Source organism: Rhipicephalus sanguineus, chromosome 2 (genome assembly GCF_013339695.2).
Source record: "Rhipicephalus sanguineus isolate Rsan-2018 chromosome 2, BIME_Rsan_1.4, whole genome shotgun sequence".
In the NCBI taxonomy this organism is placed as follows: domain Eukaryota; kingdom Metazoa; phylum Arthropoda; class Arachnida; order Ixodida; family Ixodidae; genus Rhipicephalus; species Rhipicephalus sanguineus.
Genome location: NC_051177.1, coordinates 122,632,574 through 122,650,353, shown reverse-complemented (window position 1 = coordinate 122,650,353; position 17,780 = coordinate 122,632,574). Strand labels below are relative to the sequence as shown.

The following is a 17,780-nucleotide window of genomic DNA, read 5'->3' as shown; positions in this document are numbered from 1 at the left end:
TTGCTTTCTCTCTACTCTGAATGCGTGGGTTGTATCAGCAACCGAGCGCCTATCTAGTTAACGTCCCCGTGCAACTTCTCCCTTTTCTCTCTCTCTCCCTCTCCCCATAATACGGGAGAGGGAGAAAGAAAAAGAATTCTCTAATACTCTCCCCATAAGCAGTTTCCTGATGGGAAGCTCCAACAGAAACAGATGGTTAGGCAGCTAATGCGGGAAGGTTAACCGGACGCATTTCCGGTTTGTGATCCTGAAGTGAGTGGAAGGATATGGGAATGTAAAAATATACAAATACAAGAGCTGAAGCGCATTACTTCCGCGCATTCGCTTAGGTGCGTGGGAAGTGTGCATACGGTAGCAGAGCCCATAGTCGACTTGACGCGCTTCAATTGTCCAAGGATCTTTAATTATGCAAAGCCATGATGCTACTTAATTACGCGGAATCGTTAGGATCATGACGTCCAGAACTTGTACCGCGGTTTAAGCTGACGACGCCGGCAGCGTAGTAAAACTTTTGGGAGAACTCATTTGCATCGATTGTCTAATTTGCTTACCGGCCATCCACTGGTAATTTGCCCAGAGTCGATGTACAGCTCTACCTAGCAGAGAGAGTGAGAGAGAGAGAGAGAAAAAACGCCAGGCCTGCGCGGAAAGCGCAGCACAGTCACAGCGAAAGCTCGAAGAGCGGCATTTCTAGAGCCCGTTATAAACTCTCTTGTGGCTACTAATACAACTACACTAACAACGTACCCACTACGCCACAAATCATAATTTTTGTGAAGTTGGGAAACACCCACCACGACATAACTCGTCATTCTGCGGAGAAGCGAGGTGCCATCTGTAAGGCATTATGTGCAGTTTCTTGATGCGACGACTGATGACGATGAAGAATTATGACTGAGCCTTTTGTAATGGACTGGAAGCTTTGAATGACCCACTAGTTACGTAATTCGCATTGCGTGACGCCCGGTCGTTAATTAACTCTCCCACCACGCTTTATAACATACGCTAACGTGAGAAAGAGATAGAGAGAGGGGAATTAACTTTATTGAGACCCTAAGGAAATGGATTATGGGAGCCTTATGGGCTTCCTTGGCAACCAATAGAGGTGCACTTGCGAGGAACCCACTACGCTATAACTCATAATTTTTGTGAAGTAAGGAAGCAGCCACTATGCAATTTTTCGTCATTCTGCGCAGAACCGTGGTACCTGCTAAACACCTGTAAGGTATTATGTGCACTTTGTTGATGCTGTGGCTAATGACGATGAAGAATTATGGCAGAGCCCTTTGTAATGGGTTGGAAGCATTCAACAACTCACTCGTTGCGCAATTCGCATTGTGTGACGCCTCGTTACAGAATTCGCGCTGTGTGACACTTGGTTGTTATTTTACTCTTCTACCACGCTACATTACATATGTTAATGTAGTTCCTTCCCGAGTTGAAGCCTGTATAGGGTCTTTTTGCAAAGCAGTTTCAAGCACCGGCCTGGCTCTGAGGTAGGATACTGGGCTCCCACGCAGAGGGCCCAGGTTCGAACCTCGTTCCATCCTGAAAATTCTTTCTTATTTCGAGCGATAGTGGTTACGGACACCGGCGGCGGCGGCGGCGGACAACTACGGCGCCAAAAACGGCCTTGTTGTGATTTCATAACAGCTTTCGCTGCAAAAAAACAAGAAGTGCGGAGGCAGGGACGTTACCCAGACGAGCGTTCCGTTTGTTACCCTACAGCGGGGATAAGGGTGCGGGGAAAGAGAAAAGGAAAGAGAAGGAGAGCCTGCACGCACACAGGGGTACAATCGCAAAATTTCGCTAACGTACAGCTTTTTCTACGACATATCCGACTTCAGCCCCGCCACGGTGGTCTAGTGGTTATGGCGCTCGACTGCTGACCCGAAGGTCGCGGGATCGAATCCCGGCCGCGGCGGCTGCATTTTCGATGGAGGCGAAAATGTTTGAGGCCCGTGTATTTAGATTTAGGTGCACGTTAAAGAACCCCAGGTGGTCGAAATTTCCGGAGCCCTCCACTACGGCGTCTCTCATAATCAAATCGTGGTTTTGGGACGTTAAGCACCAGATATTATGACCATATCCGACTTCAGCGCTCTGGCATTCGCTAAGTTGTAGAATCGATGGGACACGATATTCGTTAAGAGAGTGCGGGCTGCGCGGATCTACATCGCCGCGCACCCATTACCGAGAAGACATTCGGTTCCGCGACCCCTGTAGCTCATGATCGGAAGTCTCGCGCGTCCTCTTAACACACACACGCGCGTACAGGCAGTTCCGGTGGCGCGCGCGCGCGCTCTCTATCACGTTCTTGCGTGTGCCGAGCGAGGCGCCATTGATTGCATCTGTCCTCTGTCGCAATCGATGGACTGACTGAGGAAGAGAAACCGTGCAACGAACGAACGCGTGCAGCGGCAGCAATCCCAGCGGAGCGCTCGTTGTGGCCGTATACGCGACAAGAAAAGGAGGAGAGGCGGTGAAGAAAAACTAACGGGTCTTACGCGAGAGTGATAGAATAGAGAGAGAGGGGAGGGGGGGTGAGAGAAGAAAAAAATTGCCAGCGCCCAATCGATCCGACGCAACGTCGCGAGTGGGACGTTTCTCTCGGGAACGTGACGATATATGAACACGGCCGCAAAGTTGCGCGCCAACGTAGAAGACACAGGGGACGCATGGTCGTAACGTTTCGCGACGCCAGACTTGGAAGGACAAGAAATAGAAAGAAAAATGAAACAAACATGCAAACACTAGACAGCACAATCGAAACGAAAGGAGATGCCTTGTTTCTCATTCCTTACACGCAGAGTCAGTCTTCTTTTATGTTTCGGCTTTTCTCTCATGATGTATCTTTCTCTTTATTCGTTTCGAGAACGTCAACGAACTTCTTTTTACGCACGAAAGGGTGTCTTAGTGCAGCCCCCCTTTCCCCTTCGCGATTCGTGAACGGTGAGAGGCGGATGTCTTGGCCTGTACCGTATTCATCCGCATACAACCAGCACTGTTTAGCATTCACTAATGTCGAGTGCAGCGATTGGCTAATATCGGTTAATGTCGGATAATGTAGCCTATCTGGTGTTATAGCAGAAACACTGTAGTAATTCAATTTCGATGCGCCCTCGCAAATTATGCAAAGACAACAGCCCTAATTGATTCTAGCTGAATTTTTCTTATTCTTGTTACGGTGCCTTCACGATCGGCGTCACCCGAAGCCAGAACAGCAGAAATCGTTCATCAAATCGAATCAAATTTTATTTGAGGACAAAGTTGATCCAGCTTCGCTTATCTCCGTCGACGGAATCAGGGGTGCTTGCTTCGTTGTTTTCCGACGCCCTGAACTTGGAACGCTAGTATCATTGCCTCGGGTCTAGCTATACGGCGTCCGCATTTCTCAGAGCCGCTTTGCTTATCGCGTCGTGAATATGGGGCCGTCATAAACAAGTCGTTCCCGTACAGCGAGAGAAACAGTCCGCGTTGTTTCCGTATCTTCATGGCTAATACAGATGCAAACATCCTTGCTCCGGTATTGTAGGTTTCGCATAAACACTTGACTGACGACTCAGTTTATGTCGAAATCGCTGGAAGGTCATGGTCCGTTTAAGCGAGGCCGGAAAGAGAAACAATATATAGAAAAGTGAGAGGAGCTTTTACGACGAGTGAAGTTCCTTTCATCATGATGGCGCTGAAAGGTGCGCTTGGGTATTTGTGTCTTAGATGAAAGAGTTGGGCTCAGCAAACACATCGTATCGGTAATGAATCCTGTTTTACAGAGCTGTTATGGTCGAGGTTTGCCGTGTGTCGTAGAGGTAAAATTATCATCATCACGAACCGGCACGCGACCAATCACCGCCCTAGCATTCTGCACAGATGGCTGACAAGAGAAGCTAAAACGTGCCCACCGGCTCTGCTGTCACCCCGCCTTGCGCGACTTAGTGCAGGCTGCGCTAATTTTTCTAGGATGAGGTACGTCCACAGATGGTGTAATTACCTCCATAGGCTTTAATGAATGCAAATGTGGTTTGTTGTCAGCACAGCTTCTTTTTTTGTCACCTCTGAAAAAAACTTAAACGGCCATTTTCATTGGAAAGCAACCTTAAAGGGACACTAAAGAGCAAAACGATTTTTCTCGCATTAGTAAAGTAGTCTTCCACGATGCCAAAAACACCACGCTTTCTGCGCGAAGACGCTTAATAAGCGAGAAAACGTGCAAAAAGAAAATACAGGTGGCGACGCCACCTTGGAATTCCCGCACCATTTGCCGTGACGTCACATATTTTTGACGGCGCCTGCTTGGGCCTACGCAGTTCCTAATGGGTTAAATCGAAGTACACTGTCCTTTGAGGGGGCCAGAGACTTGACATAACGAGTTTGTGGAAATTTCGTCGAGCCAGTGACGCCAGAATACGCTAAATGCTGTTTGAAGTCTTTTACGTCACGAATGACAAAGTTCGGCGCGAAATTTAAAAATGAAACTTTGACTTTGGTTTTCTCCTCTAATAATAAACCTATGGTGGTGAAATAAACTACACAAGAGTTCTCCGAGCACACTTTATCAATCTAAACCAATTCATTTTTTCTCTTCAGTGTCCCTTTAAATAAAATTTGATGGCAATCAGAAAAAAGACGTCGCGTCGTACGTCCCCTGAAACTATAGTGAGTTAGCTCTGCATTACGCAAAATAACAAGCAAACAAACCGGAGGAGAAAACTAATAAGGTATACCTTGTTAAATGAGGCGCCATTGTTCACCTATCACCAATTACCTGTTTACCTGCCACTGTTTATTACCTGTTTATTTGCCACTAATTACCCGAAAATTAGACCGTTCACCTGTCATTAATTTTTCAGCGTCTGCGATTGCGTACTGAAGAACACCGGCAAATAGAGATCCGTGTTTCAGATGGCATTTCTTTTCTGTTTGACGGGTTTACTTCTATATAAATTTGTTAGCCTCAATCACCATGTGTAGATAATAGATTCCACAAGACACTAGTTCAATTCATATACAACGCAGGTTTTACAGCATACATCTAATACACATATACATACAGAGTATTATGCCTAAGCCTTACCGCAATAATAATAATAATAATAAAGAGTGCAAACCGGACCTGTGTCTTGTTGACCACGCTGCATTTCTTGATTTTGTTCCCTGTATTTCTTTCTGTGTAACTGTATGTGTGCACAGACGAAGAAAAATAAGTTCCGACTGAATTCCTGTATACTCTACCTAGATCTGTAAATCCAGGTCATGGAGGGATCCGGGTATTATTCCTAAAGCAGAACGGCACTAAGTATGCACAGTCGCTGGTGAAGAGCAGGACTCCGACGTTTGGAACCATATATACTACGGACATAAAATCGCGTTGTCTTTTCTCCCTGAGGCGGCGCTGCGCACGCAAATACACCTGCGCATATTCTGCTCCTTTGCATCTTTATACCGTGCCATCATTACCGAATTACCGTTCATGGAAACGATCGCATATGAAAAGGGTGTGCCAAAAGAAGCCAACCGTGCGAGACGCTGCGCATAGCTTCCCACGGCATACGGCGTTCAGCAAAACTCGCATCTCTACATTTAACAAGAGTGCTAGGCGTTGCACGGCCGCGCCCTTTACCCTTATAGTACCGCGCAGTAGTGGGTTAAAGCGTCGTCGCTTTACATACAAGCGACTGTCGTCCTCCAAATGCAAATCGGCGTGACGAGACCAGGACCAAATTTCCGCGGCGCGAGTAGCGTAAACGCGGGCGAGTATACATTTAAATTGCTGCTCGAGTGCGCGTACGTTACCGGCAGCGATGGCGCGGCCCACGCCGTAGCGTAACGTGAATACCGTTATTCATAGTGGGCTCGGGGGAGAGAGAGAGAGAGAGAAAGAAATAATATACGTGAAGAAAAAGTTGCGTAAGGGGCGCCCACACAGACCGTTTTTCGTCATTCGAAAATAGAAGTCGTCAAGTACGTTGTGTACGTCGCCGCATATGATGTTGCAATTCTCAACGCGAAGTGCAGTTCAAGAGCAAAAAAGGCTAGCTTGGATAAGCGTACGTTCGAAGATGGCGTTGACACTGCCTAAGAAGAAGAGAGAAAGAGAAGAAACGAGTGTTTTTTTTTTTTTTTTCGTAGAGGATCATAAATTGAAAGCTAATGCGTGCAACGTAAATTAGCGCTCGCGTAATCTCATACGCGTGGTTTTAGTTTGAAACGCCCAATTATGCAACGTTACATTCTTCTGCTGTGTGATTGCCGTTGAAAACAGGAATAGCACAAGCAGCAATCCGTCTTAAAACAAAACTGCTATGAAATTTGCGACTGCGTGTAGCGAGACACCGCGCTAGAGATAGCGACGCAGCCACTTCGGTGCAAAGTTCTATGTTTTAAGTTCAAGTGAATGCTTGGAAGAGAACTTTGCGAGTCCCTTAATTAATGTTTGCTTTCTCTCTTCGATACCTTCCTTTACTCACGTGCAGAACTGATAAAACTGAGCAGCGTTGAGTGCTGGGCAAGTTAGACTTCACCACTGAGCAAATGTTCGTGATATTCGAGCACCTTCCACGATTTTCAATCTTTTGAATCTTTACTGCACCTTTAAAGGGACCGTCTACCGTCCTTTATCGCTTTTCTGTTTTGTACCGCAATCGAAAGCATGCCGTCTGAAGTGTCCAACCTTGCAGCGGTTTCTCTGGAAAGTGAGTAGAAAATTTTAAAACAGAAGTTTTCGAACTTAAAACCGAAAGCACATGTCATTTCTGTAGGATTTCTTTATTTTCGCTGAACACTAATGCAATGAATGTAATTGTCGTTTTAAGCGCGCCATCGGTTAAATGAAGCCTTATTATACAATTACAGAACACTAGTTTTGCTATGATTGCAGTCTATGCGTTTATTTTAGCACTGCTGCCGCAACCTTCCCACAGACGTTTCTGTAAACGGTCTTGCAAGCAAACGATGTAACGAAAACTCCTGTACTGATGTAGCGATGATAAATGCATGCCTTCACAGCGCAGCACGCGCGAGACATCCTAACGACAGTGCAGCGTAACGGTACAACCAGCGCGGGGTGTTGAAGCAGACGAACTCGAAAGCGGCGGTGTCCGCAGCGCCGCCAGGCGTCTTTTTGGACGCGTGAGATGAATGAACAGCAAAAATTACTTTTTGACGCAATCGAAAGCTGTTTCAAGAGCGGAAAATACACTCTCAAGTTCTACATGTTTGTTTTTAAGCAAAATAAGTCCACCTGCGTGGATAGTCTGTCACACCTATAGACTGCGGGAATTGCGACCACTTTGCTGTTGGGTGACGCTAGCGGTCATTCGTTCACGGTTTTCAGCATCAGATTAAAATTATAATTCTATTTTTATGGGACGAAAGCGCGCTCGTTGCCGCCGATGTGACGAACGAGCTTCTCATTTTCACCACAATCAAAAAATATTTTCGGAGCGGTAGACAGTCCCTTTAACTATTTTGTCATGCGAAGATGAGTTAAATTTGCCCGTTCTTTTATTGCTGTCTTTCAAACAGAATACATTCCTTCATCCTTTCAATGGTGTAAAGTTCCTTTCATCTCATTCAGTGCCTCCCTACCCCCCACCCCCCACCCCCGCTTTCTTTTACCTTCAAGATGTCTTTTACATCCGTCACATCTCTCCTCCTCTGAAATCTCGGCAGCGGCCAAAGCCCCCACGCGGTGTGGGTACATACAACGCCTACAATCAGGGGAAAACTGCGCTGCCTACATGCGGAAAGCTTGCAAGATAATCTTATCTCGATTCATTCAACGATACTGTCGGCGCCTGATTAGACGACGACGACGACGACGACAACAACAACAACAACAACAGCAACAAGACCTCGCCGCCTCCGCTATTTCACGGCCCATGCAACTCGTTTTTTTTTCCCCCGCACTGAATTCTCCGCTGCCTAAACGTTGTTATATTATTATTATTATTATTATTATTATTATTATTATTATTATTATATTATTATTATTATTATTATATTATTATTATTATTATTATTATTATTATTATTATATTATTGTTATTATTATTATTATTATTATTATTATTATTATTATTATTATATTATTATTATTATTATTATTATTATTATTATTATTTAATCGGTACCCACAGCGCCAGAGGGATTACAGTGGGGGAGGGGTTTACAGTCAGTCTGGACAGTTCAATATTTTGTCATACATAAAGCGTGGAAAACGGTAACAGCAACAACAATAGATACAGCAGACTGACAATATAAGTTATTCAAAGCAGTATACAATAAATGTGCCAAAAAATCGATAAATAACACACGCTACAAGGTAGAATCACTTCAACAGGAATTAAAATAATTTGATACCGGAGTATTGCCACAGTTTTCTTCTGCATACATTGTGAGGAAAAAAGAAAAAAAGAACAAAAGTTAAGAACAATAATGGATACAGTAAGTCTAAAAAAACATCAAAGAAAAAATCATTTCAGCAGGGCGAAAAACATTTCTTGTGAAACTACGTCGACGACGTCAGCAGGTAACGTATTCCAATATTATCAGGAGTATCTACCTTCTATTCTGCAACGTGTTTACGTGGATTTCAACACCGACAGAGACGTGTCGACCATTTTCTTGTTTATGATTTTCCCTTCGCCATCGTTTTGCAGAAAGAAATGAAATGAAGAGGAAAAAGCAGTCCCACTTGAACTTCTGTCACCTCTGCATTTCAGTCTTGTCGCCGATGTCTGGAGTACGTGGCGCGTCGTGTCAGCACGTGAGCGTAAACGCAGCTAGACTGTCTTCTTTCTACGCGTTTGTTTGTTGTTACCTTTTTGACCTCGCTTATTCGTTTTGACCCTGCCTCTACACGAACGAAATCACGCTTTACTCGACGTCTGGATAGTCATTACCTGCTAAGTCGCATTTGTGAGCATCACCATTCTGTTCTTCAGAGACAACTTCCTCCTTGCTCCTACCTCAATCACCCTCTCCCCCTCTCTTTTTTTTTTCATAAGTTTGCCTACCTTTAGTTTCGCTTCACTCACGCTTCCACCGTGGATTGTTTTTTAGAATATCGCTTTTTCTTTAGTATACGCCACTACGCTATAGTACACCGTAGGACTACGTCTCTTTGTAGGAGACCAGGGTCGATCGCGATCTTGTCACGGTTCGAACCATTCGCTCATAGCCTCTGGTGATTGGTCAGAATCGCGCTTTCGTCAGCCAAAATTCTGCGGTGACCAATCAATCAATTTGAGATGATTTGCACAAAACGCTCAGGCCTGTAGAAGGAACCATGAGAGATTGCAGACAGACAGACAGACAGACAGACAGACAGACAGACAGACAGACAGACAGACGACAGACAGACAGATAGATAGATAGATAGATAGATAGATAGATAGATAGATAGATAGATAGATAGATAGATAGATAGATAGATAGATAGATAGATAGATAGATAGATAGATAGATAGATAGATAGATAGATAGATAGATAGAACGCTGATTTGGAGTGGAGTACTTGAAGTGGAAGGAACAGCTCGGTTGTGTAGTCTACAGGCATGTACTACAAAGCGACGACGGTGCTGCTACGCCCAATTTTTTGCTGCACACGACCAAACCTTGTGCCTGCGTGTGTGTGGTACGCGAGCGTGGTGGGTCGTTCTTACACTCGAAAACGGAAGGTCGCGCGTCTGTCTCGTGTGTGAGCGGTTCGTTTCGCGGCGGCGGCGTCGTCGGCCAACGCACGCAGGCTCGCCCTTGTTTCTTTTTCTTTCTTTTTGTTTACGTTTCTTTTTTCTTTTTTTAGCTTTACAGACACCTGGCTGTGTGGCAAGGTCGTTACGCGTGATTCACCAGAAGCCAACGGGACACAGCCTGCAGCGGCAGCAGCAATAGAGCGCGGGAGACAAGAGCCGGAAGTAGACCGAGAAAAAAGAAATGGTAACACAACGAAGAGTGGCTGTGGCCAAGGCAGACAGACAACCTCTCGTCCCACTGTACCTGCCCGGTCGTCTCGTTTGCAAAGCTACACACTTTTCGAAGGTGCACACACACGCGCTCGCGTTATCCGGCCTGCACGCCCTCGTCTGCGGGACCGTGTTAAGTCCTGTGCTGTAAACACAGCACTAGAGAATTTTACGTAAGCGACACCGTATTAGCACTTACGTAAGAAGCGCAGCTGGAGATGTATTAGAAATGGTATCGAACACCTGGATCTCCGACGTGTACGCGGGCTTTTCGCGAGCAGACCCGAAACCTGTTCCTTTGAAAATTATCATATGTGACCGCCTGTTGTCTAATGCAAATATATTTATGTCAGGCTTAACCTTCATAAGTTTTACAGGTGGTTGTGAGCGACGCTGTATAATAAAGTTCAGGGGCTGAATTCACAAAACTCCTCTTTCGTAAGTGCGTTGTCCCATTGGTCAGCCGGCTTCGCCAATGTCATATCCATCATTGTGAATGGCTGAAATATTCTCTTAGGAAAATGTTTAGCGTAAGGTGTTTTTTTGTGAATACGGGTCGTGGTGTAGTCGTGGCAAGCCGTTGTTTTTGAGGGAGATAACTTTTTTTACGCGCAAAGAGGTTTGTTGGCGTAGTTTTAGCTTACACGTTACTCTGCAACGGAGGCGGAGAGAAAGTCCCTAGAAAAAAGGAGACGAGAACATAGCTATAAAATAAAAATAAGGTACCACTGGCCGTTCTTTCCCTTTTCAGTCCTTCTTTCACGATTAAATGAGGCGCCTTCTGGTGAGCGAAATTGGTGTGAACGAGAAGAACACCCACAGAGGTCGTTTCCTCTCCGGTCCGCATGTGTTAAAAGTATTTTTTTGTTTTTGTCTGTGCAAGATGATCTAGATCGGCAATTTGCCCTTCTTAACTGTTGATGTCGCTGCTGGCTTTTTACGCCGTGTACATAGTCCGAATAACAGCTAGGAGTTGCGAAAGGAGGCCAATTCATTGAAAGCAATAAAAATATAATTGGAGTGCTCGATGCGGTTCTCCAAATGTCTACCTGCATCCAAGTACGCGGACTCTTTTTTTTTTTTTGCATTCCACTTTGGTGAAATGCGGCCACCGCGACCTGGAATCGAACCCGGGACCTCTTGTTCGGCTCTGGAAAGTCATGCATGCACCGAGCCACCACGAGTGTAAGTAGGTTTGTTACTGCGCCTTTAGGCAGCTCTCCTCGTAACAAAATCATCAGATATACAGCATCAGATGTGGTCAAGTAGCTCGTACGATAACATTTCGAAGATAACGTTTAAAGCTACTTGGCGTAGAGATGCGCCTTATTATTGGACATGTTCAAACAGATAAGCTAAGACACCGGCGGAACAAGTACATCGCCAGGAACATTTTTGTGAAATCGGTCTTCGCAGGAACTCCAAGCCATGCGAACCAAAGTGCGTATACGTGTTCTCGGGGCGAACTTCCTGCACAGGTAAGCCTGCACAGTATTTACGGAACTGCGCATGCAACGCGAGGACTCTCCGGACTGTGATTTGAGCAAAGTGCCCGAGTCAAGAGGAACACATACCTGTTGCTTCTCCATATAGTTATAGGACTGTGAACGGCAGACGTTGGCCACTTCGTCAGCGCCTACTGACAATAACCTGTTCCGTTGAGTGAGATATAATGGGGGCTCTCAGCCCGACGTCATATCAATGAAGCTAGCCATTGAGAGTTCCGGAATATTTTTTATTCGAGAACATTTCACTCTAATGCCCAATGTATCATAATTCTGCGCTATATTTTAACCGCTAAATTCGGGTTTACATACAAGACACGCGTAGTACCTTTGATAAACTATACAGAAGTTCTCGTTTTCAGATAGTTCAGCAGATCATTTTGCGATTACTAGTGCCAATTGAAAGTTAAGGTTCAATGTACGTATGGATATTGTATTTTTCTACAGGTATTACTGCTTGGGTTGAGAAATAAAAGTGAACACGTTCTTTTAGTTGTTCTTGAGGTTGAATTATGTTTGGGCATTAAGGCTTAACGCTGGCGAATGAGCTTTGTCGACACGAACGTGTGCATATGCTCACGTCCTGCCTCTCCTCTTGGTCACTTCAGAGGACATCATTTTTTTTCTTTGCCCTTTAAGTACAGCAGCAAGCTAGAGGGTCTGTCCCTCGGGTGAACCTCTATGATACCCCAAGTTATCCATCTACTCATTCTCAATTAAGTTTTATAACGTAGTCATTCTGAAACGCTCTGCAGTCACGTCTTGTTGAAACAGTCACTTTGCGTACTCGACAACGATCAACGCTCGCGATCGCTGCCAACATCTCTCTTTCTTTTTTTGCCGCTTTTGCCGTATTTGCTAATCCAATTCATCGGGATTGCACGCCGCAGTCGAGTGCGCCCCGTTCGTGTATATAGATTGCCTTAAGTATCTCCAACTGTTCTCGCGCGCCGGGCCTGCAGCCGCTGCCACGAAACTTTTCCGCCGCACGCCCACACGGCACGTCGGCCTAGCCTGCTACAGGACACTCCTACCTAAACAGAACAAACAGGTGGCCAAGCGAATAGAAAACACCGGTTCAAACGCGAATCTATCAGCAGCGCCGAGCCGATCCAAGTTACGCATTTGATAAGCACCGAGTAGAGGGCACGAAATAAACGTTGACCGAATAAAAAGATACAAACAGACGTGTACGAAAGCGGCGCGCAAATCTGGTTCACGGTGCTCTGGGCCGCGGCATAGTGATGGGCCATACGCAGCCGCTAATGTCGGGTAATTGCAACACCTGCGGCTATGGAAGCGGCTTCGCTGGCTGGCTCTATAGGCAGCCGCTGAGGAATGTTGCCGTCAAGGAAGAGGAGGAGTTGGCGCTTACGCGAGGGCAGGAGTGGGTAGAGAGGAGGAATAGGTGAATGAAGCGCGCGAGATTATAAATGAACGCCTGCGCCGGACGTTAAGACTTCCGCCAAAGCTTCGAGCGAGCTTCAGGAAAGAGATGCATAGAGGAAGCAGCGCCGGCGACCCATCGCAACACGCGTTCATTTCGACATTAAGTTTTGCTCGGTTACTATCGCAGCTTGCAGCTGTAGTCGCTGCCCGGGACGGTGGTGGTTACGATAGTGCCGTCTTGTTTTCTTCACCCCGCTAATCGAAGAACGGCGACGCATTAGAAGAGCGACGAAGTGCCCGCCATGTCCGTCATGTATACGCAGTGCTCCGGACGGAATAGTATCATCTCCCAATCTGTGCCCCGTGTTTGCGATAAGGAACCGTTCTCCGCTCGCTATACTAACGTATTAGTTTCGTGCGTCGGCAGCAACTGGTGCCGGCACGCCTATCGGTCGGGGAAGCGTTTAGGCGATGTGGACAGTTTTCTGTATCAGATGTACTACAGCGAGACGTGTCCGACAACGAGTCCGTTACGATGGAGAGTCTCGTAGACGCGCTCCGCATGCTTGGATATCTGGCTACAGGCGGTTGTAATGTAGAGCGCACCGTGTCGCGACATTTTAGGTCGGGCAGTCGTTGATGCAGAGAGGCGGTGCCACAGGCGAAGTTTCCTCGGCACTAACTAAACGGAGTTAAGGGGTGTGTGGAAGAACACCTGACTAATCTGATTCCCTGCACCTAAAGTGCGAGATAAGAAAAATGAAGGAATGGCGATAGCCTAAATCACGTGAAGAGACCAACCCGTTCTGAGAGACCCGGAGGCGTGCGGGGCGTGACAACGAAAATATGTAGTGGCTGTATCACTGTATCGGAAAAGGCAAACAAGTCGATCTGCAAATAACACGAATGCGAGCGGGCCGCGAATTTAGCCAGCCTCCCGTCGCCCTTTTGATGTCATGTAAACTGCAGTTTGGACAGAATTTGCGCAACTAAAAACACATTGCGCTCAGCATCCAGCCCAGTTCAATGTGACAAACAGGTCCGTACTACGGAGAGACCTGCGATGCAGGACGCAACCAAGGAATTTATGTTGGGATCCTTCAAGTTTCCGGGTCACTAATATTGCAGGGCGGACACATCCCACGAGACTTACAGATGCTAGGATGATAATTAACGTCCGCAAAAATTATTGCTGTCCTTTGACCTTTATCACCAGAACCCATTCCCCAGATCAAGAATAACACTCAAAGTATCAAAACGAAATATCCGGAGTATAATGTAGAACGCGCGTCAGCAGGAACACAACCCCTTCATCTTGGTCCGACGTTCATATCGCGCAGCGGAAAGGCATCCACATCTTTGAGATGCGAGCATCTTCATCCAGCGGCCACCTACAGTTTAGTTTTCAGAGCTTTATTTGCGCGCATGCATGTAGGCAAGTAGATCCTACTGACATAGGATGATCTTCGAGGGCACGTAGGTCAGAAGTGCATCGCTCGCGTGTAGCCCGACATGCAAACTGGAACGACTTGCACCGTAACAGCGAGCAGCGAATGCGCGCCTTGCGAAGCATCCCAGCTGAGCGAGCGCGCCTTACCTTTAAGAGGTTATCCTTTTGGATGTGCGGGATCTGGCGCTCGGAGCACAGTTGCTCTGCCATCCCGTCGCCGAGCCGAGCCGCCGCCAGCGGAGCAGCGGCACCCTGATCCCGATGATGCGCTTGGGAAGAGACCAGCTGGGACGAGGGAGGAGGAGGTGATGAAGGGAGGAAGAACAGCGCCCGCCGATCCCTCAGCCGAGCATCGCCTCCGCGCACACCGTTCTAGCCACACTGGAGAAAACGCTCCGCAGCCACTCCGCCGGCTCGCCCGGCCGATCTCTGCCGAGCACCCCACACCGGCGCTCGTTTCTCCCCCGCGCGCGTCTCCTCTCTCTCTCCCTCGCCCTCTCCCGCGGCTTCCTCCTCTTCACCTCGTGCCGCGCAATGAAGCTTGCCGCCAGGGGCGGTTCAGCCTGCGGCGGCGGCTTCTCCGTCAGCTTCCTCCTCCTGCACCGACCATCTCGGAGGCCTCGCATAGGAGACGTTGTTGGCGAGGAGGAAGATGCCGTTGACGACGGCGACGCGAAGAGGAGGTCGTCGGTCCTTCACGTCGAACGGTGAAAGCCCTCTGCCGCATGGCGTTGACTCACCTTCTGAGACCTCAGCGCCGCCCCTCGACGCCCGGCGCAGACGACGCCAAGTCTTGTCGGTGGAGTTGTTGCTCCGCCGATGCATGTATTATTGCTACATTTTCGGTTGCGCCGTCTTGTTCATAGGTGGCCTACATATGGCGCGAATCGATGCGCCAAAACTTGGGTGAACTCACGGCGGCGTCATATTTGCGTGAACGCCGTTACGTACTCGTGGTGGAAGGGAACGCGTTAAAGTGCACTGGTAGCGTCAAAAAGTTTATGGACGTTTACCAGGGTTTTTTTATGGCGCAGGTAGCGTCAGAAAGTTTAAACCTGATCACGCAGCCAGCTAATTCGATTGATACAGACTTGACGAGATTCTACTTTCTACTTAAATTCTATATTCTTTCATACCCCGCTGTAAGTACTTCGTGTGTCCATAAGTTGTTTCCTTGGTGTAAATATAAATTAAATGCTAGACTTTTATGTACCGAAACACCCATATCATTATCAATTATATTAAACACACACCCCGATGATGCTGATGGTGATGATTAATTATGCCTGATTGCTTTTGAATGGGTTTACTGGAGCTTTTAATGTAACGATTTGTCACGCGCAATTGTCTCTTGAAATATCACGACGTCCGATGTAACGCATGCAAAGCCGTTTTACTCTTTCGAATTGGGCAGGTCCTCATGAGTGGGTAGGTGCCAATCATCCCAGGACCACAATCATCATCATTATATTGGGTGGGCCTTAAAACCACCCACTCGTTGCGCAATTCACGTTTTGACGATCCTATGCTTCTGTCGCGCAATATAATCTTCGCACTATGTGAGATTCGTACAAGGTTTTTTGCCGAAACAGTTTCAAGCCTTGACGTACTCTGTGGCAGTACGCCTGCTTGCCATGTAGACGGCGTGGATGAGATTGCCACTCGAACAGAGGATATGTGTTTAGTTATTAGCATCGATCTCGATATTTCGCTATCGGGCAACGCCGATTTTTGCTCACAATCAAGGGTATCGACGCCAACACCGGAATTTAAGCGGTACGAGCTCTAACGCTATCGCGTTATTGTTTCTACCTTGGCTGGCACAGCATCCTTAACAGCGAAGCTAACAGTCGACCCAGAAAATTATAGTCATCATAAGCGGTTATGTGCTACAGAAATTGGGTAAATCCCACTACTCACCACTGGTCCACTAAAATGGAAGGCAACAGTTAGCCAAACAAATACATGGCTGCGAAGCGACGGCGAGCCGAAGACCCGAGTACGTACAACGAGAGAACACTAGGGAGCGGGAAAGACAACGGCGGCTGCGAGAAGACCCCGAAGCGATGAAAGGCTATATACGCCAACGAAGTTGTGCCCGTAGATCTACGAGAGGTGCGAACGCTTGGTTTCTGCGCGACTTTCTCTATGTGGAGTTTGGACAACCGTGTCGTGTCTTCGACTGTCTGTGGTATAAGTCGAACCTCTCTACACGAGAATCAACGTAGAAACAACCTAGCATCATCTAGCTAAAGCCTAGCAACAACCTAGAAGCAATCTAGAAACAACCTGCATCACCTAGCTAAGTCCTAAAAACCTAGAAGCAACAAGATTAGCCTTCGGAATCGTCCAGTTTCGCCGTTTCAAGCCTTGCGCGGCTTAGTGTAAGCTTCGCCATGTTTTTTTTTCGTCAGTATGTCGCTCCGTTAAATCGACATACACTTTCAGATACCTCCATGTTTTGCTTGGTGGAAAATGTTTCTCGCACATGTTTCAGGCTGTGTAAAGATTTGTCCCAAGCTGTAACCTCATGAAATATCACGTCGTCCAATGTAACGCATGCAAAACTGTCTTACTCTTTCGAATTTGTCAAATTTACGCGCGTGCTATAAAGATACCTGCATGTTGTTTCAAAGTGTAAAGTGTTTCTCGCACTTGTTTCAGGCTTTGTGAAGATTTGTCCCGCGCTGTAGTCTGATGAAATATTACGACCTTCAATGTCGAATTTCGGGCTATAAAAATCTTGGGGGTCTATAGTAAACGGTGCAAGCATTTTTTTTTAAATATGAACGCACCGTGTTTTGTTTTTACTACTAGCTCTATGGAACTTACCAGCGAGTCGATTACCTCACACCACTCAAACGTTATGCTTCAAGGCAGCGAAAAACCGAGCACGAAACTAACGTTTTTCTACCTTATTAGGCAGTTTGAGAATAGCGTACGCTAAGTTAGCAGTCCTTGTGGTCGCCCGCTGTAGCTCCGTCACTTAACGGGGGCCCGCAAGAGTTTAGCGTACGAGGCATGCGCAGTGGTGGAAAACGCTAACGCAAAGCTTTGTGTACGCTATTATCAACTCGCAGGTACCGGCAGTGACGCTACTCCGTAAACGCTACACCGTAGAGAGAAACCTCGATCGTTTCACTTGCTAGCAGCCACTTGGGCTAGTTGGTAGGACATGACGAGTCCCGTTCGAGCAGTCACCTGAGGCACCTCCACCGTACATCATCGACGGAGGGTGGGACGGAACAGGGGCTAATCCCCTCTACTCCCCGCCTCGCTCTCGTTCATTGTCATTCGTATATATTGAAGTTTACAATTGAGTGGCGTACCTGTACTGTCGCCACTTGCCAGAATTCTTCGTGAAGATAGACATTTGGCACCGCGCGCTCGGTGTACAAATGCGAAGTAGACAACTGGCACTCCAAAACACGAAATTTAGCTCGTCTGCCCTCAAATTCCGATCTTACACGT

At 47.0% G+C, this 17,780-nt stretch overlaps 1 protein-coding gene across 1 annotated transcript in view; it reads right to left on the bottom strand.

Annotated features, from left to right (window-relative positions):
* The window catches only part of LOC119383613 (dual specificity tyrosine-phosphorylation-regulated kinase 4), a 321,020-nt gene extending 306,301 nt beyond the window's left edge, over positions 1–14,719 (bottom strand). Inside the window, exon 1 of the mRNA XM_049412594.1 lies at positions 14,457–14,719. Coding sequence (XP_049268551.1) covers positions 14,457–14,519 — 63 coding nt within the window. The 5' untranslated portion in view covers positions 14,520–14,719. The remainder of the gene's footprint in view (positions 1–14,456) is intronic.
* Positions 14,720–17,780: the final 3,061 nt, after the last annotated feature.